This window comes from Plectrocnemia conspersa, unplaced genomic scaffold, assembly GCF_051122295.1.
Source record: "Plectrocnemia conspersa isolate PC_06_02 unplaced genomic scaffold, ASM5112229v1 ptg000009l, whole genome shotgun sequence".
Classification (NCBI taxonomy): domain Eukaryota; kingdom Metazoa; phylum Arthropoda; class Insecta; order Trichoptera; family Polycentropodidae; genus Plectrocnemia; species Plectrocnemia conspersa.
In genome coordinates this window covers 14,304,080-14,328,248 of record NW_028277173.1, presented here as the reverse complement: position 1 = coordinate 14,328,248, position 24,169 = coordinate 14,304,080, and the positions used below count along the sequence as shown (strand labels likewise).

The 24,169-nt window shown below is 26.7% G+C and overlaps 1 protein-coding gene across 1 annotated transcript; it reads left to right on the top strand.

Moving 5' to 3' along the window:
• Positions 1 to 13,736: 13,736 nt before the first annotated feature.
• On the top strand, positions 13,737 to 23,284 carry LOC148231980 (uncharacterized). The gene is made up of 4 exons (XM_088193433.1): positions 13,737 to 13,894; positions 15,463 to 15,947; positions 20,899 to 21,102; positions 22,550 to 23,284. Exons 1-4 carry the CDS (start codon positions 13,861 to 13,863, stop codon positions 22,823 to 22,825), a joined length of 999 nt encoding a protein of 332 aa, XP_088049559.1. The 5' UTR covers positions 13,737 to 13,860; the 3' UTR covers positions 22,826 to 23,284.
• Positions 23,285 to 24,169: the final 885 nt, after the last annotated feature.

Sequence of the window (24,169 nt, the reverse complement as noted above, 5' to 3'; positions counted from 1 at the left end):
TATTTTACGACATAAAGAAGAATGCTCGTTTTTTTTCATGTCATTTTTATCTCGCATTCCTTCTGTGCATCTTTGTGTCATGATCGATGACTGGCGAATATAATTTCCTCGTTCACAAGACCGATCTTCGGGATAATGATACCTCATCGGTCATGGCCCGGAGAAAGAAGTTACATACAAAGGGAACGGTTAAAAGTGCAATGCACCATAATGAAATCCGGTTTTTTAACTTGCATAATAATCGGCTTACATAATCGATTCGGGGGAGATAAATATTTTGCTCGAAAACAAGATTTAAATTGCTAATAAAAACCCTGTGCTAAAAAATATTCGTAAAATAATGATTTCTTATTGTACAATATTTTTGCTGGCTTATTAAAAATTTAGTGATATAGAAGTATACATTTTTAAAAGCAATATATTATTTATTACAAAGCTATTAATATTTATATCTTACAAATGTCACAAATAAAATAAAAATATATTTTTTTTCTATTTTAGATTTAATATTTATTATATATTAGTTACTTATTATGAGGCTTTTCTGAATTTATATAATTGTTTGATTGATAAAAATATACATACATATATGTATGTATATTAAAAAAATAATAAAATTTTATTTACATAAATTATTATTAACTAATAATAGTAAATTATAATTTTCATAGACAAAAATTATAGAAATCTCTTGATTTCTTTATATTACATGTAAACTAATGTTAAAAAAATTGTCCTGTACTGTATTAAAATTGAATTACTCTTATAAGCATAAATGGAAAGTCTACACTCATAAATAATTTAAAACTAGATATGCTATGATTTTTTATGTATAAGCATTAATCATAAAATTCAATACTAATATTCAATAGTTTACAAAAACTGTTAATATGACCAGAAAAAAATAATAAAATACCACAAAAAAATCTGGATAAGCTCTACAAATTGGCAATAAAAAATTTTAATTTCACATAAAATTGGTCTTGGACTTTTTTTGTAAAGCTGTAGAAAGGACTGCACAAAAATTATAAAACCAATTCTAAATGGGTTAGGAAACAGTTAACAAATTAGCACGTAAATATTTTAAATTTATACAGTTTTTTTCGAAACACACGACTTTGAAGGCTATATTCAATAGCTTACAAAAACTGACCGAATTTTCTTAAAAACCCTTAAAAGGTTTTGGTAAGCTAAACGAATTGGCGATTAAAAATTTGAGTTCTACATAAAATTTGCACAAAAGTAATACCTGTTTGTTAAATCTGTGAAAACATTTACTAAACAAACTTCAATAAAACGAACGTGAAGAAATTAAAAACAAACTACAAAAGGTCTAAAAATAAATAAAAAATAGTTTATCCATAAAATTATCATAATTACGACTTCAAAAATATACGAAAATATATACATAAAAATTAAGTGCAATTTTCCGTTTAATAACTATTTTCTAATGTACAAGAGGAAATTTAAAAAATAAAATAAGACTAATTAAATTAAGGAAAATTACAAAAAGCTGTAACAAACTAGAATAAAAAATATATAAATCAATAATTTTGATGTATAAGCTAAAAATGATGAAGGACCTGTAAAATCTAATCTATACTTATGAAGCAAGATGTGTTGAGAAAAACTTTAATTACTAGTGTTACTCTACATTATCGATTTAATTAGAATTTATATAAAAAAAATAGTTAATGCGCTCCTTTTAATAAATAGCATTTTTTGGGGCCGCAATGGCAGCAAGCTCTTTGAACGTGAGATCCGCTACATGTTTAGTGAAATCAAGCAGATGTATACCTAGGTATTTGTCGCTCGCCCTCTATTTAATGCTATGGCATAAATATGACAAATAGTAATGTTTAAACATTAATAAATAATTCATATTTAATTATTTTTTGTAGTAATACGTATAAATAACTATAACATATTACATTTTATACAATAAATTAGAGCTCGAATTAATATTCCATCTATACTCGTATTGCGAAAATAACTCCAAATATATTACAACAAAAAATATGGATATCTTATGAGTAAGTGAACAACACAATACGAAACACTTCGATATAACAGAAAGTTTTTTAACTTAACCAAATATTTGTTTATGTTGCTAGAAATATTTTTATATAAAAACTTAATATACAAAAACGCAACTTTGATAAAATTGCGACTTTTTATAGACACCGCCCCATTACAACCCCATATGAAAAGGTAAGTATCGATTATTGCACCCTACATCATCTTTTATACGAATACTTTTTTCATTACGCTTTTCAATGAATAGTATTTACGACAAAAGTTATATTAAACGGCCGGTTTAGTTATCGGCTTGGTAATTTATTAAATTAATAAAACATTCAAGCACGTAAATTGCGTTTTTATTAATTTATTAAACTTATGATAAAATAAATTTAATGCTTTTCGAAAAGTTTACGAGAACGTAGACGGAAAGCGACTGTGATATTAATGTGATATACAAAAATTATTTGATATAATATTAATTAATTATTACATCTTTTGCTCCAAATAATACAAGAATATAAGAAAGGGTATTAGAAAAAGATATTAATCGTCTGAAACGTGTCCAGAAATTATATCCGTCGCGTTCGCAAGGAAGACATTCATATTCTGTGGCTATAAAGATAAGGTCGGGAAATGAAATAAAGGATCCGGATATTTTTTATTATCAATTTGTCTTCTTAGTAAAGTTTCGCACAAACGAAAAGAATGGTTGCAATACGGCAATTAAGTATTCTAAACAAGTCTGCGGTTCGAAGACAATACTGCGAACCTTGTCTGGACAAATATTTCTTACAAAGTCACAAAACGCATACAAATGTAAAGGATGACCATCGGAACATATGACAAATGCTAATTTTCAGGAAATATTATTAAATCGATGTCTGTGGATGCGTTAGACATTTTAATATTTTTATGCAAATCAATAATATAAACAAATATATTGAAAGAAAACAAGCGCTAAAAGCCTATATTAACTTATAGGGAAAACACTGTATAACTTTAGTAAAATATGTTTGTTTTACTTTGAGGATTGGACACGATACTCAGTTAAAAGAATGCAATAATAATAATTTAAGTAATTGTGATTTTTACATCAAAATTACATTTTCTTTGAATATACAAAGAGAAAAATGTGATGCATATTATATTACTTGATGTTAGTCATTTGTGCAAAAAATAATAATAAAAATATTTACCATGGCAAATTATGTGATATAACGAACACATTTAAATTAATTGGTGATGTACATAGATATATACATATATATTTTTATATTCCACAAAAAGTTACTTAGTTTATGTGTTTTCTCAAGAAGCACTTTATATTAGAATTAATAATGAAATTATCAATCTCAAATCAACAATATAAAATATGTGAAATTTGGTCACCTGTGAGCAGAAAAGCTCTAGAACCTTCAATAAATCCAATCACGAGGCACATCAGCGAATAGTCCATCATCATCACAAGATCACATTACAATTTAACTCGAAAATCCAGCAAAGACTCAAGATCGACTACATTTTCATATTATTGCATTTCTTTTTATGTACTTGAATATGGTTATTTGTACATGAAAAAAATAAAATCTCTGCTGTGGTTATTTGTACATAATAAAAATAAATCGTTACCAGTTTTTCCGGTGTCTATTTTGGTTACAAAGTCACACCCCCATTGGCCTCAAAACTGTCATTTTTGTCATCTTGTATTTAATTGTTCTAAGCCGCTTCCGGACACGCATGTTTTAAAATAAAACATTCTCCATTTAATCTTTTACTCTCTGAATCGTATCTCTTTGTATGAACGGTGTATATAATACTACACATAAACAAAGGAATTATATTTAAATATAATTAATAATAATACAAATAGAGTTAGCACGATGATTTTTGAACCTCGGCTAATGTATTCTTTTGATGTCGACCAATGAAAAATAAGCATTCAAATATAAAACAAGATGGCCGTCATCAACGTGACAACAGTTTTAAATAATTATTATTTATTAATAAAATGTTGCTACGCGACAATAATTTTCATTAATTCGTCATTTGACTGAATATAAATATTCGGATTGTAAACTAACTAGGTATGTTATAACTATGAAAATGAAATATGTACATAATATGTGTAAGAATTATAAGAATACATTAATTAAACTAGATAAACAATCATAAAACAATCTTCGTAATGAAATCTTCAAATTTTGAATTCCCGTCAACGGACTCCGAGGCAAAAAGTGAGTTTTTTTGTTTTATAATACATAAACATAATCATTGCTTTCGATTTAATGCACATATACATTAGATTTAACTAAACTAAGTACGTTTTAAGCGTGAATATGTAATATATACTTCGTAGATTGAGGTAATTATCGATCAACCCATATAAATGCTATTAAAACCTATTTTTTTATCTATTGATATTAGGGCATACTATCTTTTACATTTTTTAATGATTGTGATGCAATTGATTATTTAGCTAAAGAAGCTTAGTTACAGCAAAAAAAATTAAAACCATTATTGCAGCAAAAAAATTCAACTAGATCGTTCCGTACTGTGTGACGCAAAATATTATACATTTGTGTCGTTCCTTGGATTTTATTTAATAGACGACATTTCACAATGATTATAAATATGTGATTGCATACCTGGAATAATCGATAGACAAAATATCTAAGTGGATTATTTTTAATTCCGATGTGGTTAAATATGTATACGTCATAGTTTTTAATCAATTTTTGTTCTGTGCCACCATTCCTCTTTCGGAATAGCCAAATTCAGAATATTCAGTTACATCAAACTTATGTAGTATGTTCTTTATAAAAAGAGAATACTTGCTGACAGTGACTTCAATATGAGAAGTTTCACTCTTTGTTTATATATACCAATTCTATTTTGTAGCCATATAGGCCATCAAATTGTTCTATCATTGCTTCTGAAAAATAATTAAAAACAATAAGAATTTATCAAGAGTAAATATTGAACACATTATTACTACTAATAAAATCCATAAATTAAATTTAAACGACAACCGAAAAACAAAATTGATGGAAGTTACTGTAGAGGATTAAACACGTAGATTGGCGTCTCCTCATCTTGTTAAAAATTGTCGCAATATGTCATAGTTTAATTGTTATTAGATCTATCATGACTTCTAAAAATGAATGGTAAGCGATACTATATAGTGGGTAAAATGTAACTTTTGTTTACACTAATACGAGATTTTTCATTATTACTAGCAGTGTTTTTGGTATGTATACCTTTAATTACCAAATCATGGCTGTTTGTCTTTTAATATTTGATCCTAGAAAGTCAATGGTAATTTTGTTAGAATAACCGTGATATATTATTCATATAACCAAACACTCATAATTTATAGTTTTAATTATATTGTCTATAATTCCAATGCTACATCACTTTGAATCATCTTCAATTGACACTTTGTAAGAAAAATGCTGTGATTATAACATATTTCACTGTTTATTTAATTGCACAGAACTATGCACCGCGAGTGCTTGCCAGACGACAGAAAAGCTGTCGCATGTAAGTAAGTTTGAAAGGGAAACCCAGTTTTAGGCACGCTTGAGAACGAACTACGAAATTGATTTTATCGATTTAAATTGAAAAACACTTTTTAAATTGTAAAACACGTAAAAATTATCAGATTCTAAAAAATTTATGATAAAGTAACTTATGGTGTAACCAATAAACATTCTTATTACTAAAATTAAAATTTATGATAAAATTGTGTTATATGCAGCGTTAAAACGGGCCCTCAAACACCTAAAATAAGCTAAAACACAATCAATGACTGATAATCGCTTACATTGCATTAACTCTAGGTGATTAATAGTGTTTTAACGTCAGTAAGGTGTGACAAAATATTTTTTCAGTCATATTTTTGAGCGGATGTGTAACCGATGCTATTAATTATTATTATTTATTTAAACTGTAAACCTACTTTAAAATTATGCAAAATGTTACGTTTTAATATTATTTTTTATGCTTAAAACATTTTGTTATTTTTTGTTTTAATAATATTTATTTAAGTTGCAAACCTATATTAAAACGAAATACAGTTGTCACGAATACCAAAAAATTGAAATTCCCAGTATAACGAATTTTCAATTCCTCCCCGATAACCTTTCATACAGAATGTTTTTATTGTAACGAATGCTGATCTCAGTATAACGAAATATTTTATTCCGAATAAATTCAGATTAAATAAATAAATAATTAAATTCGTCATCCCTAAAAGAATGACGTTACAACTTGATACAATATTTCTCTAAATTCAGTTTGTCTATGACTTGGTGTGTGCCTGATGTGTTCACAAGCGACATTCAAGGTGTTTCGCCGACCCTTAAACTTTTTTTATGAAACAATTTTTCAACAAGTTTTATTGTGTTTATTACAGTATCCTTGAAAATGGACAAAAAAACGATCTGTCTATCTTAAAAGAGATTATTTTTATGCTGTAGTAATATGAAAATTTAAAATAAAATAAAAATATATCATCTTCCTTACATTCAATATAACGAATTTTCAGTATAACGAAATTTATTCGTTGCTGACGTGAGCTTCTCTATACTGAGATTTCACTGTAAATGTAAAATTTTATTATTATCTAGCTAAGTTTTAAACCTAAATATAAATGATACAATGTTCAGTTTTATCATTAAAGTTTCAAATTTAACTTTAAATAATATAAAAGGTTTTCCTTTGGAAATATTTAGTTAAGTTGTAAAATAATTGTCTTATTTGAACCATTAAATTTAAAAATAGATTTAAAAAAATCAGAACGAGATAAAAATAATATTTAAAACGCAAAAAGTTGAGGGTCCGGTATTCGCACACCCGCTAGCTTCAGTACCTCACGGCAGTGAGGTACCGACCGTTAGTAATTCTTAATTATCTGTTTTTGATTATCATAATTAAATGAAGTACAATTGTATCGCTAGCTCACTATATAAAATAATATAATCAATACACGTGATGTTCCTTATCAAATAACAAATGGATTTTGTTTGACACAAACATTTATCATTTAATGTAAAGACTCGAATTTATTATCTCTGTGAAAAGTTATATAATAAAATATACATATACTGAGTATATATTAATAAAAATTGTAATTTTTAGATTAAATAAAAATATATATATATATATATTGAATAAGTTAAGAAAGCAATCAAAATATTTTTATAAATGTTTCTTTTAACTCATATTTTTTGCAAATAAACTATTATGTAGTTGTACCAACTTTAAAGAGACACTTACGGTGTGGCTTTATTGCATTAACTCTTAGACACTTCGGCGACATTAAACATGGTACATGGCGTTTTTACGATTCGTTGAAAACTTGAAAATGTTTACTTTTCAGTTTATCTTTGGCTTTGAGACAAAGTTTTCAGCCGCAATTCCGTTCGACAGGCGAGAGAATCGAGCGAAATTTTAAAGATAAACTTTTGAACACGTCTTTCGCGTGATTTTTGGTTGGTGTGTGTCTTTCATAATTTATTTATTCACAATTCACAAATATTGTTAAGATATAAATAAAAATATATACAATAAATTAAAATTATCTTTAATTAAATTAGAAAATTGTATATTCATAGTTTTTGTATAGACATCTGTTAAAGAGAAAGGAAACTTTTACGTTACAGTATTGATTATCTATTGACTGGCAATGAATTTTATGTTTTTAATTTTATAATTTATTAAGTGTCCTTACAAAATAAATATTAAAAATAAACGAGAATAAACTTGTTATGCTTCAGTTATGCAATGACTGATTTTTTAATATGTAATATTTATATACATATATTTTTCAATATATATTTGTAAAAATTTTCTTTAAATAAAATAATATTTTTTTCTTGTTTCGTAGTTTAATATTTTTATATTATTGACGAAACTTAAGTAATATGAGGCAAAAATATTTTCGGAGAACCAGAACCTTATTTTGAAGATTATTCCTAAGAAAATATTATTTTCTCTTATCAATTAAAAATAATTGAGTATGTTATATATTCCTATAGCATTAAAAAATATATAATAAAATAATATTTATTTTGACTTTAGTACACTATGAAATAATTCAAGTAATATTACAATACAATTAGTAGAATCTTTATATTATTTCTAAGAAGTAATTGATTTAAAATAATATAATTCGTCAATAAGTATTTTGTATTATGCTCTTTTGCGATTTTTGTAAATTTGGTTATATATACATATGTATATATAAAAAAATACGACTGAAATATTTGTTAACACGATTAAATTAAACCGTTTTTCATTATTTATAGTTAGATAGTATGTTTCGTGTAAATATATGGAAAGTAAATACTTTTATATTTCAGCTATGTATGCAACTAGTAATAATAAATAATATTATTTTTTTATACATTGTATAATATATAATAAAAACTTTTCCACCATCGAATCAATTTATTTATTGTTAAATATTTTAAAGATTTTTCTTTAAGCCAAAGTAGTCTATTATTATTATTTTTTTATACATAACATAAAAATCTAGATACACTTATCTACAATGATCAATCTAAATTTTAACTATATATAATAATCACTAATTTAGAAACACTAAAATTCATATGGAATTTTTCCGTAATCCAACCAATTGCCATTTTTTTATTTTATTTTTATTATATCGCTTCAAAAGTTCTCAAATAGTATAATATCCTTTATAAAAATGTTAACGGGTATTTTTTAAAAACTATTTAAATTGTTATTATTTTATATGACTTTGTACTTGAAATCAAGTATGCACTATATACACAAAAAAAAACATTATTAATATTTTTAATTCCATTCAGAACATTCTAATTAACTTAGGAATAAAAAATAAAATGAAAGTATATCATGAAATTTAACCTTCATAATATCACTTTTAACGTCCCAGTTTCGGATTTTTTTCATTGTTACTATTACATTTTTTAATGCTTAATATGTGCACTCGTATTTGTCAAGATAACGCACCTTTTTTATACCTTTAGTTGAACTAGTCAGTTTTAGTTGCACAATACCTTTGCGTAAGAAATAATTCCATTACAAAATGGAGCATAAAAACATAGTTTTTCAGACATAACAGAACCTAATCATTGTTATGTTATTTTTAGAGTAAAACACAAATTAAATAATCTCAAATATTACACGTGATTAAAAAAAACAGATTCCATCTAATCATAAAAATGATATTATATTTTTGTTGATATAATCTAATATTTAACGACATTTATTCAACTTTCATAATTTTTATCTTAGATAATAAAAGATATTTTGATTTACGTATTATCCAATATCACTAATATGATGTACTATATTTTCACTTTCTAGTAGCAATTTCATCCAATGCCTATGGTGCACTTTAAGAACTTTCTCAATGCTCATATGCCAAGATCATCATCACAATCGGTTTACTTACATTATAACAACGAACGTGACTTAATAATTGTATGTAAAAAAATCGTAATTAATCAATAATGAGCGATTGTTAATTTCACTTTTATAGCATAAGGTATGCGGACGTTAGTCACACTGTTTTAACATTGCACGAATAATTTTAACCTACAATAAGATTTTTACTTTTAATACTCTCAATTATAAAAAAAAATCTTAATGATTTGTTACTAATTTTAATTACATTACATATAGAAAAAGTACAGTTATATTTATATTAGGCGTAATATAACATAGTTGAATATTTAGATACATCTAGTAACAATATTTATTTATTGGAATTACTGATATTAAATTGTTAGAAACCATCTCTTAAATAAATTACTTTTTAATAATCAATTCACATTTTTTTTTAATTTCTTGTCTCACCCATTAAAATTTAATAGTTCTATATTGAAGTTAAGTTAAATTTGTATCATTACGATCTTATTAATTTATATATAAATTAAACCACGTTCTCTTTCAATTTACAGTTGTTTCATTTTACACACAAAAACGACTCCAATAAACCCCGCGAGTTTTAACGAGTCAAAGCAAGAGGAAAAATTCTTCCCGAAGCAAAACATAAAGGAGATTCGGGTTTACGAGACCCAAGAGCAAACCCGGCTTCGAGGGCAAAGCCCGAGTTAGCTGACCCATTTCGTCAATCCCTTAAATAAGACCGCACATCTCGAAGCGGAATAAGTGCGTCAAACGATCATAGAAAATTTGTTACAGCATCCGCATCCGGCTAAATCCTCCGTCGAATGATGCGGAAAAAACAATTAACCCTTTCTCTTTTTTTAATTTGCGTTTTTTTCTTCCTTTTATCGCTAATACAATTATAACGAATTCTTTAAATCACACCAAGCATAAACACATATCGTGCGCTTTGATTACTTTAACCGGATACTTAACCCGACATTTATTATTTAACGGCAATTATATTGGAAGCTGGTTTAAACGCCAACATGAATTACACAATGAAAAAGATTCATAATAATTATTGCGCAATATAGCGTTCGATAATGATCGATAAAATCGCTATTTTCCGTAACGTTTATGTTGTTGAGTTTGTTATTATGATCTGCGTCCGAATTGTGTAAAAGCGTTTCATCACAAAATGTGACACTATCGAACAATGAAAATAAAAGCAAATTTTATTACATTTACAACAATGTATAGTACGATACATAAACCTTACTGCAATTTAATAGTTTAAATTAGACACACTTTCTATATTTTTTTACGCATAAAATCGTAAAACTTTGGTTGATTAATTACGATTTTTTAATCCATAAACCAATTAAATAAACAATGAATAGCTTCGAATTATAGTATAAATAATTGAATTTCACAAAGTAATTGACATTTGTATTGATTTTAAAACATCTAGATAGCCTTGATTTTGAAAATAGTTGTATATTAAGCATTCAAATAGAGAAATTGATCAAGATAATAGTAATCATAAAACATGGCATTAGATTCCCAATTAATATCTTTTTTCTTAAACTGGTTCTTCCAACGTAATTTGTTGCATTACTAAACAATCATAAATAAAGCAACTCAATGATATTGAATAATAACAAATCGCCCATGGCCTTTAAGATTTTCACTAAATAATTAATTTGATCATAAATATTTAAATACACATATATTTTCACTTATGATGTATTACAAAACTGCCTATTAAATGCAATAATATGTAAACGATTTCTCTGTTCATTGAGATAATCAAAATACAGATTAAATCATTTTTGATGTATACATCGTAAAACAAACTGTTATACATATATTATAACATATTTATAAATACATATTCTAGAATTAATTATTTTGACTTATAATCGGAAACCTAACTGTTGTGTTAATGTAATAAAAGTAAAACTCAATACCGATTACTGAATTATTACCATAATAAAAGTATTTATTACAGCAGCGTTTCTTAAACCATGATTAATATCGCTACTGATTCTTAATAAAAATGCATAAAATAATAAGTTTAATCAATAAATTACAATTATTTCAATATAATCATATTGCACGGTCTATAAATATGACTATATTATTTAAGTAAAATAAATGTTTCGAGCTACTTTATTGAAGTAAAGTAGAAGCAATATTGTGGAAAGATCATGGAATTTGTATCTAATTTTTTTTGTCAAAATCACTTGTGAATTACATATAATTTATTAGAAATGTTTTAGAAACTGTATATGTAGCTTTAAATACAATTTTATTTGCCACGAGAGAATATGCAAATTAGATGAAAGTGTTAATTATGGTTGTTTGTAATAATGGTTTAGGTCTGACCCTTTAAATTGTATCAAACATTTTGTACGTGCGTATAGGGAAACTTTGTTCAAGTACTTAATTATATGAACATTTTAAAAGCCACACCAATTATTGTTGTTATATTTTGTAGAATATCCACGAGAATAATCTATAAGCTAAAAAATAATCAATCAATATAATAGTATTATGGTCGTCAGAATTTCCCCAAATAGATTAAAAATGTTTTTTTTTTTGAAATAAGGATTTAATGGATATAAATAAAATTACATGAAAATATAGAGTTGATCATGGTGATGCGATGTCATCATTAAACAAGTCTATAGAGAAACACACCTGTGCACGAATATATGTATTAAAAAATAAAAACGACCTCAAAAAATGAATCTTACTGAACTATAGATGTTCGAGGTGTATTTCATGTATAATTTCCTTCAACCCTTTTTATACATACAATAAATAAAAGGAGCGGAATATTGCCTTCAAAACCACTACTTTCACAATAAACATTATTACTCAAAGGAACAGATTGCATTTTTTTTGATGCGGCTCTGTTTGTGTTAAAATTTGATTGCAAATTATTGTTGACTTGACTGTTTTTTAAACGATTAAAAAATATTAGACATGAGAGGAAATATTTAACGACTGTTAATTTGTAGCAGTAAATTTAGGTATTTTATCTGAATTTTCAAATCAAATACCTAATGAAGAAGCAAAAAAATAACGAAAAATCAACAACAGCACCAACTCAAATACATAATTAAAATTACTCATGAGTCAAGAAGTTGTTGCCTTTTATAACCATTATCGAATATAAAAACAAAGCAGAGAAATGCATTGGATCCCAAGACAATATTTAAATTGCCCTGACAGCAAAATGTCCGAATTTTAATGTTATTGTATCAAATTCATGAAATTGTATATCAATTTATTTCAAAAATGTAAATGTATGAAAATAGATTTGCTTAAAGAGATTTTTCAATAATAAAAAAGCCTTTCTAGGACAATATGATTTAAAAGTAAGTCGGTAACAAGTTAATTCAATAAAGTCCATTTTCATTTACTCGCAGACTTTCAAAGTGATACCGCAGTATGTAATCCGAATATAAATGAGTTAAACTTATACTTAAGGCATGTATATTAAATAAATCATTATCAATTAAAAAATAATAATTACTTTAAATTTATTTAGCATATAATAACAAACTCATTTATATGATAAATGTTTTGAAACAACATAATAACTCCCATTTTTTGCTAATTTAAAATATATTATATAAACATTGTTTTAATATTAATTTATATAAAGCAATAAGCTACGCTAAATTAAGTCATAATTCACACGTGAGTTGTGGTTTATTATTTACAAATCCACTTTTTTTGATCTAATTTTAGCATGTTTGTGTAATAAATATTATAAAATCAAAGAGATCTCATTCATGAGATTATGCGGTACGAAAATTACGAAACTTTCTAATCTTGTCAAATATGTAAATAAATATTTTATTATCAAAATGTAATTTTCGATACGTCATCTCAATTCGTATTAAATTTGCGTCGTGAAAACCTAGTTATGCAATATACGCGATACGCACTTCTAAAACGGAGCAAATTAGTTTTTTTAACGCGTTTTTATACCGACATCGGTCCATTTCGACAACGCAGCTTTTACATAATGTTTTTATATAAATTTTTGGGGGTTTCGGTAAAAAAAACTCCATTATCTCGATTTTGGGCTTGAGAAAAAACGTATTTTTCGTGAGCCTATCGTGGAAAAAGATTAGTCAGGGGTGGAAAAATGGTTGAAAATTTTACCAACCGGTTTTTGTCACGTGCCATTGTCTACAATTGCATGCCTGGCAAATTAAAAGTGGGGAGTTTAACTCCACGGACGGATAGATCGGTTCAAACTCTCTTACCTTACCACCATTTCACTTTCATATATAAACACAACCGACTCGGTTTTGGCGAGCATTCTAATTTTAACCAATTCAGTGTCGTACATATATACACATCGCGAATAATTCATTCAGTGATATATTTTTCTAATATCGGTGCATTAATAAACAGTGATATAAAACAGTTAAAATGAAGCTCATATTCGTGACCCTTGTCTGCTTCAGTAAGTTTAAACATAAATTTATACATGCAATAATCATACGCCATATTACTCTATTAAGTTTGGACTTATTAGTAAGATTTTGCGGCGTATACATTGAGTATATATTAGAAAAGTTTTTTAATATAAAATAAGGTATCGGAAAACTGCCTTAAATAGTTACCTTAAAAGTTTAATTAAATACCATTGGTTTTGCTTTAATTTATTGTAGTAGTTTCTTCAATAACGTTGTATAATATGCGCTCTTTAAGTTATTAATTGAATATAAAAATATATTTTTTTATCAAATTTAAAGAAAATAATAATAATTAAACTATAAATCTAATATTTAAAAATATACTCGATTAAATTAAATTTAATAATAGCTTACATAAATATTTTAAGTAAATTTGATAAATCGTTTACTTTTATTTCTTCTTAGTTTAATGAATAAAAATTAAATGATATTATCATTGAAAGTTGTTAGTATATAATTATTAATGTGATACATTACAATAAATATAGTGACACCTTATTTGGAACTTACTCTAGGTTTTACAATATTTCTTACTTTATAACTTAATGAATATTAGAAGAAAAAAACTTATTTTTACATATGTTATTTTTAATTATTATTTAGCAAATTAAGCAATTTAAGTTAATTTTTTTTGGTAATCTAAATAATATTTTTTTATTAAATCATATTTTTCGTTAAAATCTAATTAAAAAATATTTACTATTTTTTAAGATTATTGTTATCATAATAAACCTATTAGGATATAACTAATTTTCTCATAATTTATGCTTTTTAGATGACTAATAATTTTAAGTTAAATTTGTCTTTTTTAATATAAATTATAAAATTTTATTTTATTAGGCCAATGAATACACAAATCAGTTATACTAAAAAAAAATCTTCGAACGAATGTTTTACAATATTTCGTACTTTATAATTTACGTACTTTCGTACTTTATAATTTAATGTTAAACTTATTTTCACATTTATTATTTTTAAATATTATAAAGCAAATTAATCAATTTAACTTTATTTTTTAGTAATCTAAATTATATTTTTTTATTAAATAATATTTTTGGTTAAAGTCTATTTAAAAATGATTTACTATTTTTAAGATTATTGTTATCATAATAAACCTTAATATGAGATTATGTGTCAAATTTGTATGTTAATTTATACTAACATACTGTTTGTTTTTATACAAATATCTTAAAAATGTTTTTATATATTGTAATAAATATATAAGTATTTTTCTTGATATAAGTCACGTGGAAGATTGCCATATTTTTAATTGTTACTTTTTCCCATTAAATTCTCAGTCATAAATATAATGAAAACAACCCCTTTTTCATATTAACAATTCAAACAGCGTAAAAAATGTTTCACTGACGCAACCGAACTACACTATTCGCTAAAAATAATTTGCAATTTTTATTCGGAAGTCTTCACGCTCAAATAACCATTGTACTTTCGTTCAGCCGCTTTGATACTGATTTCACGCCTGGTTACGCAATTAAATAAATAAGATCAATCGAACGTTACCCGAATTCACCTAATAATCGTTGCTTTTTACCAGACGTAGCAATCTGCTTGGCGAAATCACCAAAGTCCAAATATTCCAGAGTGCACAGGAAACCTCAAGAGTTCGAATATGTGGATTACGGAGAATATAACTCTCCTCAAGCTGCTGCTACTATCAACCATTACGATACCTATGCTCTGGCCAACGCCGATGTTTTGCCGAAAAATGGATTCAGCGTCGGCAGCGGATTGAGGTCCATAGCCCAAGGGTCCGCCGATCAGGCTAATATGGCAGTTGCTAATCAACACGCGGCTGCTAAGCAAGCTGCTTATGTAGCTAAGAACACTTTGGCTCAAGCTGCTGCTCAGGCTTCCGCTACGGCTCAGGCAGCTTTAGCAGGAAAGCAAGTTATCTTGAGTGGTTTGGAGCAACAAGTTCGAGATGCGAAGGTTGGACTTGATGGTGAAAATATGCAGCTCATGCAGGCACAAAGAGCGGCTCAAGCCTCTCAACAGGCAGCACAACAAGCTGCTCATCAGGTATGTGTCAATTTTATTTTTCAAGTATATGTTGATTGTTATGATATAAATGACTCACAATTTCCTTACCATGTTTTAATATATGTATATTCAATACATAAAATAACATTTATTTTAATTCTTAAACAAACGAATAAATTATTTTTAATAGTATATTTAAAAAAAAAATTTGCGCTACTGAACGAATCAGTGAACTTTTAAAGTAAATATAATTGACAGGTAATTAATTGCTATTTTCTTAATTTAAAATTATTTTTCTTAACGTACATCTTAGGCTGTATGAACAAATAAACCCCAACAATAAATTTTTAATCTGTTTAAATATAGTTCACTTATCTTTTTAATTGTTTATTTTACAGTTGCAGTTAATATACAACTGTTAGTCACAAACCATTAACATGAGGAATGTATTATGGAATCTCTCAAAAATATTGTTGAGGCCATACCTCAAATTTTATTCTGTCCTGTGATCCAGTCTCACGTGTTTTTTTTTGTTCCAAATAAAAGTTTTCCAGGTCAGTCTTCTTTCGAGATGAATTCCAAGATATTTGGTTGAGCTCCTTGTGGTTAGCGTAAATTTAACATGGATTGATTTAGTTTCATTAGCTCTGATTCGCCATTAGAACTTTTTAAATATGATCCTACTATTTTTGGGTCAGAATCAGACGCCATTATTGTAGTGTTGTCGGCAAATGTAGCAATTCTTATTGCGTTTGTCTAAGGAATCTATCTATCGTGTATAACAAGTACAGCATCGGTCCAAGAACGCTGCTCTGAGGTACACCCAATGATACTTAGTACAGTTTTGTGTGTTACTTTTCCGATCCTAACTTGGAAGTGTCTATCTTTCAGATAAGATTGAATTAATAAGAATATATTGTGTTGAAGCACCTGGGTTATATTTAAGAATATAGCCGATTAATATTTTTTATTTTTTAAGTATTCATTGATATATTTTACCAAACTATGCAATTGCTCTATGTAAAATGTTTATTTTTAAAGATAAAGTTCTTCTATTACCAATTTGATTATTTAAAAAAATGCTACCAAATGATATACGCATATGTTTCAATAAATTATAATTAATTATACGCATATGTTTCAATAAATATTTTTTTTTAAATAAGTTATCTACTCCTGACTTTATGCTTCATATAAATACATAAATAGCAAAAAAAAATTAAGTTAAACAATAATCTTTATTTTGAAAAAATAATTAAATTTTTTATTATAATAATAATACTTATTATCTTTTTAATTATTGAAGTAATAACAATTCTAAGATTGTGATTTTTTGTGTTTTTATGAACAAGATTAAATTACAAACACAATTTAATTACACATAGATAATGATAATAATCAGAATTATTTATTAAAATATACGTATTTTTTTAAATTAAAACTCCTTATTATTTAATAATATAAAATTTGTATAGTTGCACTTTAAGACCCTGAAAAAAATATAATCTCACTCAAAAACTCTTAATAGTTGCGTTTAAAATAAACAGTCAACAGAGTTTTATGTTTAATATAAAATCTTTTTAAAAAATCCTCCTGAAAATTTTCTGAATAAACGTTATAGCAAATTATAGAGTACTCTCTTAAACTAACCATAGATTTTTTGCGTTAAATCTTACATAAAAAATGACATTTATTTACATAAAGTGATTGAATACATATAAGATATGCTCTATGAGCTAAAATAGCTCATTATTAAAGAACTTCTAATACATTATATATAATACTTACCTCGATTTTAATCCAGAGATTATAAAAATTATAAATATATAATAAACACAAATTCCGATCTCCCAGATAAGACAGATGTTGAAAAACACCATGGTTCATATGGGATTCAAACCCTGATCTTTCAAGTCAATAGTCAGTGCTGGTATATTAAAATATTTTTAACGTACTTTTATATATATACTTAATTGCATTTTGCACTCCATCCCTCTACTTTATTTTTCTAAAACACTCAATAGTTGCAGAGCTTGAAACAACTATTTTGACTATGAATATCTTTTTAATAGATTTTTTACGTTAAATCTTATTGTACAAATAAAAACTTTGAATGATATTCACAAATTATGCTGTACTAGAGTTCTCTAATGTGATTTATTATTTTAAATTATAAAATGTGATGGATCAAATGTCACGTTTTTAATTTATATTCATATGAGAAAAAAGAAAGTACGATTAACAATCCAAAATAATATAAATAAATATCATACATATCTGTAAGATCAAGCGTTGTCGATTTCTATAAGTATAATACATAAAAGAAGAGATTTTTCTTTGTCAAAAATTATTTGTTAAATATATGACGTATTGCAAAGGAAAAAAAATACTGTCATACTAGCACATTTTTCTAATATATTAAATATATTTATTTTTAAATTAAAATACTTTAAAGAAATCAAATATAAATTTACAGTTAAAATAAAATCTTATAATTCAATATAAATGTTCCAAATTAGCGCTTTTGTACAGAATATAAGATAATTCATATGCAACAGTATGTATGTACATACATAAATTTACTATTTTGGTACATAATATTATATAAAAAATACCACTTTTTGATATGATACTAAACTCCACACTTTGTTTAGGTTAAGATGTTATCCATATTTTCGCTGTTTATTTTCTCTTTCAATATCACGATAGTATACATATATCCATAACTATGCCACTGTAATATCTCACGATAAAGTCAGAACTCCCCTGGATATCTGTTATAAAAAAAGCAATGCGGATGTTTATTCATCTCGGCGATTTTCTTATCTTCACAGCACAGTGCCTTATATTATACGATCTGATACACATATAGACTTAAAATAACACAAATTTAAACTTTTTGCCGCTCATTAAGAACCTTGGATCGATAACATAATCTGCATAGATTGCTCGAGATAGCCGTAGCTTGAAATTTTCAAAAGTGAAAGTCCCCTAAAAGCAGACGACGGCTCTTCCGAATTTTGTTTGATTCAATGGGTGATGCGACATGCTTTCCATTAATCATCTCTCTCGTACTTTCAAAATTGTCGCGTTGTCTTGAAATTTGATTAGCCGAATATGTATGTGTGAATATACGCAATATTTGGAATGTAGATGGAGCGTGTGAAATCAAACACCATTAAGTAAATTTCGAACAGGAATTGGGTCATTAGTGCGCTCTTGTTATTCAAGATTATTGTCTTCAATTGTGAGTTTATTTAAGCTCTGTTTAAGTAGCCATGTACATTTTTGACAATATTGAATGATGTTAGAAGTCGTCTATAATTACACTTTTACGCGACTTTAAAGTACAATTAAAAATAGAAAGAGAAACTGCTACGTCACGCGAACCCATGCATATATTGTTGCTTGTATTTTTATTGAATACCTCTCTAACTTTTTTTGTAAAATAATACATTGAATCACTACTATAAAAAAATAGTTGAGTAAATTTGGATCTTAATGGTAAAATAAATTAATTTATACTTTTACAATAAATTTAATCTAGCTCGTTGAACATTATCAATAACTCAAAATGAACGTATGTTATATATACTAAAATTATATTGTTGTAGATTCAGCTATATGTGACCATTATTATAGCAATTATGGTGAAAAAATAATTTTAAGCACAATTAATCTTGATTTATCTACAAATTATTCTATCATAACTTTCTTGTTATTAATCATCTAAATGACTATATTATGCATCATAGTTATAATATTGTCTAAACTTCATTGTGATTAAACCCGTCATTTTTCACTGGAAAACTTTCGTTTAAATTACACCTAAATTCATACATACAAATTTACAATTATACATTGGTAGTTCCCCAAACAATTCACACATATTGCTCATGCGATACGCTCTCTTGGTTTTTACACGTATTTACATCCGAGATTGTTTTGTTAGATGACAATACATAATGCATGAAGATCGTACACAATAAATAATTGCGTTTTGCAATACGATGAGCGCAGAATATGAAATCATATTAAATAATTAAACTCATACGTGTTCCATTCGAAGAATTTAATTCCGTGGTTCATGATCGTTAGGGCACATTTTTACAATCTGTGTAATACCTTTCACTGCGTTCACTACATAACGCGTAATTTGATCGTCTGGTAAGTGGCATCTTATATTTTTTACATAACTGTATGTATGAGGTTCTATCCTAAATCACAGTTTGACAGTTTTTGGTACGATGTGTATTTGTGGCTTGGATTTTCGTGTTTAAGTTGTCTCAGGTAACCTAAACGTGAACTGAATTTTTAATGGATTTTATAAAAAAAAATATATTTTTATTGAATTATTATTTTTTACCTATTTATATAAAAAACCCATACGATAAATCGATTATTTAAGTTTTATACACATTGAGAGGGTTAAAATTTTCAACTTATATACAGCAAAAATAAATATCATTTTTATGGTAGATCGTGTTTTAAGTAATTTGACTGTCGTTTTGCATTTGATATGAATACGAAACTTTTAATCTAAATGGGATAATTGGAGAGTAAAGCTATTAAAAATGAATCCGTATTATTTAGCTACAGTAAGCTACATATATCAGAACCTAGCGTGTTTAAAATAACTGTGTCAATTCCTAATCCTGCCTAGAGTGAGTGAGGTTGGTTCAGTGATTTGTATATTCTGTCGAAGCTACCGCTTAAATTGTTGTTATCTATATTTAAAATGATGTTGTGGATTAAAAGCATAAATAAGTTTCGTTTATTGTAAACCATGAATCGATAAACACACGCGCTTCTGGTGTAGAAAAAAAGAACATTGCTTAAAATTAAACCACTCATTCCTCAATAAATTAATTTACTAAGGTGTTTCGGTATATAATTGTAGATTAGTTAATAAATAACAATAATAATAACTAAATAGACATGAATTAATATTTAATACGTTGTGTATTTATTTACTACCATTTTTTTTTAGGTGAACGTAATACAGGCAGCTTTAAACGCAGCTCAATCAACCCAAGAAAACTCTCAACAAGCAGCCAGTGAAGCAGCAGGAGAACTAGCTGCCCAACAATCTATGGTTGGAGCTGCCAAACAGAGACTTGCATCTTTATCAGACCAATTGACTGGAGCCAGAATTGATTTTGCTGCTACCCAATCAGCTGCCCAAAATGCTCAGGTATTATATTTTTTATAATATTTATACACTCTCTCTATTTCGACGGAACTACGCAAAGATTCATACTTATAATATAACAATATTTAGTAATAGTATAATCTAAGAAAATAAGAAAACAAAACAAAGAAAGAGAAGAGCAAATACATATAAATAAAAAAAGACGGGTAAAAAATGTTGTATGATTCATAATTATTATCAAGCTCAAAAATTTGTACTTTCTTCACATAAAAATATTGTATCCCAATCAAAATGTTTCAAAAAAAATTGTAAGGCTCCCTTACTTAAAAAAATATGCTATTTCCTAACAAATATTAAATATAAATATAAAAATAACCAGTCCAACTGTAAAGATGTAAATGTATATACTGTGCCAGAATACCGGTCATTCACACGGAAATATAGCGTTGTTAATTTTTAACAAGTACCAGTACCGCAATTACTTAACGATCAGATGCATTCATTAGGCATCTGCTGGTGAAAAGCGGAGAAATTACGGGCAACGTAAATTTTAATTAATTAAATTCACCTTACAGATCTTGATATAATACGATACTGTATATTGTTATCGAATCCACTGCGTAATATCTTGTAATTGGACAATTTAATCAAAATTTAACATTCGATTGTGTTCAAAATGCAACATACATTGATTACAAACATACAAGTTGGATAGAAAATATTAAATTTTAATTAGTATCTTTATATACTTAAATAAATTAGGTCAAGAGTTGAAACTTTCCATCTCATTGTATGTCAATTTTTTATTATGATCTTTATTTATTTTTCTCAGTAAAGAAAGCGTCAAAATGAAATCTCCACTTTCATAATAAACTTGTTGTCTAAAATAATATAATATATATTTTTATGTCTAGTTTTGACATTTAGTGAAATGGATTAGAAAATGTTATTTATACAATTTATTTTTTATATATATTTTTCTAGATATTTAATAAACCGATTAAATTATGACTAATAAATTTAAATAAATAATATCAATCAATAGGTAAATACTATTTTAATAAACGTATGTTTTAACTGTTTGCTTGAAATATTTTATTACTATATAATAACCCTTGAGTTTGAGTTTAAGTAATATAATAATTACTTAAAATAAATAGATAAAATAATTTAGAAGAAAAATCTTATGTAAAATACCTAGATTGATATATTGAGAGTGAAAAACCTTAAGCCTAATTTTTTTTGTATTTGAGAATCTTAGCTATTAATTATCATTAAGTTAAATATTATTTAAAATTATTATAGATACATTTACACAAAAAATTGCTCTATTTTCCACAAATATAATATAACTCGATATATTATAAATTTAGACACTAGTGTTCCCTACTTTTAATAATATTACTACTATCACAATTTTTTCTAGTGCGTATAGTTTTGTCTAAACTATAATTTTATATTATATTAATTTAATTTTATATTTTTCTAGTTCTCTGCTCAACAAGCTCAGTCAAACGCTGCTGAAGCTGCTGCTAAAGCTGCAGTTGCTGCTGCCGAAGTCGATGCTGCTCAAGCTGCCAAGAGTGCTGCCGCTGCAGCTGCTGCTGGAGCTGCTGGAGCAGGAAAAGGTGGTGGACATGTATCGACTGCTTCAGATGAGCCTACACGTGGATCGCCGCAATATGACGACTTCACAACGATAGCCGGAGATGAAGGAATCTTACAATACGGATACAAACTGCAAGGCAGCATCAATCAATACTAAATAGAATAACAGCTACATACTGTAAATAGTTAATGTAACCATTTTCGCAGAATCTCTTCTGATGCATAATTAGGAAGTTGTTTCAAATTATAGACTATCTAATAACTAGGACCAATTTTCTTTGACGGCAATGCAACTTTCATATTGCATCGTTTCCTATCTATTTATTTTATTATTATTAACTGGATTGAATGCTTGAAGTGTTTCTTGATGTAAAGTTATGTATCTTTTACGTGAATGTCTTTAAAATTGTGTTATGTAACATTTCTCTGCGAAAGCTCAAAATACTTAATAACTATAATATATTGAATTGTTACTTATTATTTTAAGTATACTGAAAATGTTATTAAATTTTAATCAATGTTACCAAAATCATGTTTATTTTAAATATGGATGTGTGAAAATTGTGATGTATTATATTTATACGTTATTTTTTAATAAAATGAAAACCAATGTAAACATTTTTTTATTGACCATACTTAACAAAAACAAATATCCTTTGAAGCGTTCTATTTTTTGCTAATCTTAACAATGTAACTGTTTGGTTGTGCAACATTTAAACAGCAATTATTCACGGATTGAGTTTCCGCTTCTGAATTCGCATTACTTTCCATCCGTATTGTTTATTTTAATTATATTTTCTTTGAAAATAGTGAAAAAATATATACTTTTGGACGAAAGGTGCCTGATCGGGATATTGGATAAACGTGACCGTGCAGTTTAATCAGATTGCGTTACAAAGCCGTGTACTTTTTTCTGTAGATAAAATGTAACGTGCCTTAGATAAGCATGATTTTTTTTATTATGTTGATACTATGACACCTTGTTTCGGAGATTGTGTCTCTGAATGCTTTAACAATATTTTGTAACAAATTAAACATTGCGATACGGTTTCGTGTTCCTTTTGTGCGAGCGGGAACAGACAAAAAGTGACATAGATACGGTATCAGTAAACGTTACCCAAAGAAAGAATGAAGAAAAAAATAACTAAAGATATTAGTTTATAATATCTAGAATGAAATAATAATAACTTGAATTTAATCCTAATTAATACAGCCTCCATTTAATTATATATTAATAATAAATTTAAATATATTAAATATTACATTATTAATTAGTTAAAGTAATTTTTATTTAACGCTTTTATTAAAAATATTTTTTAATATATTTGTTTCAATTTATTAAGCTATGGCAATCGTCGCTTTAATGAGTACTTCGCGCATTCTGCAGTACAACAGCGATCCAATCTGGGTCCTTTGTTCTTTTTGCTTTTTATAAACCACATACATACAGAGATGCTGCAATATTTAACTCTAAATATGTATAAAATGCTGATAACTTGAG

Bases quoted from the DNA above. Each gene is read 5' to 3' on its own strand.
- LOC148231980 (XM_088193433.1), top strand. From the start codon at position 13,861: ATGAAGCTCATATTCGTGACCCTTGTCTGCTTCA. The intron at 15,948-20,898 runs GTATGTGTCAAT...ATTTTTTTTTAG, and splicing joins CACAACAAGCTGCTCATCAG to GTGAACGTAATACAGGCAGC. The intron at 21,103-22,549 runs GTATTATATTTT...ATATTTTTCTAG, and splicing joins CAGCTGCCCAAAATGCTCAG to TTCTCTGCTCAACAAGCTCA.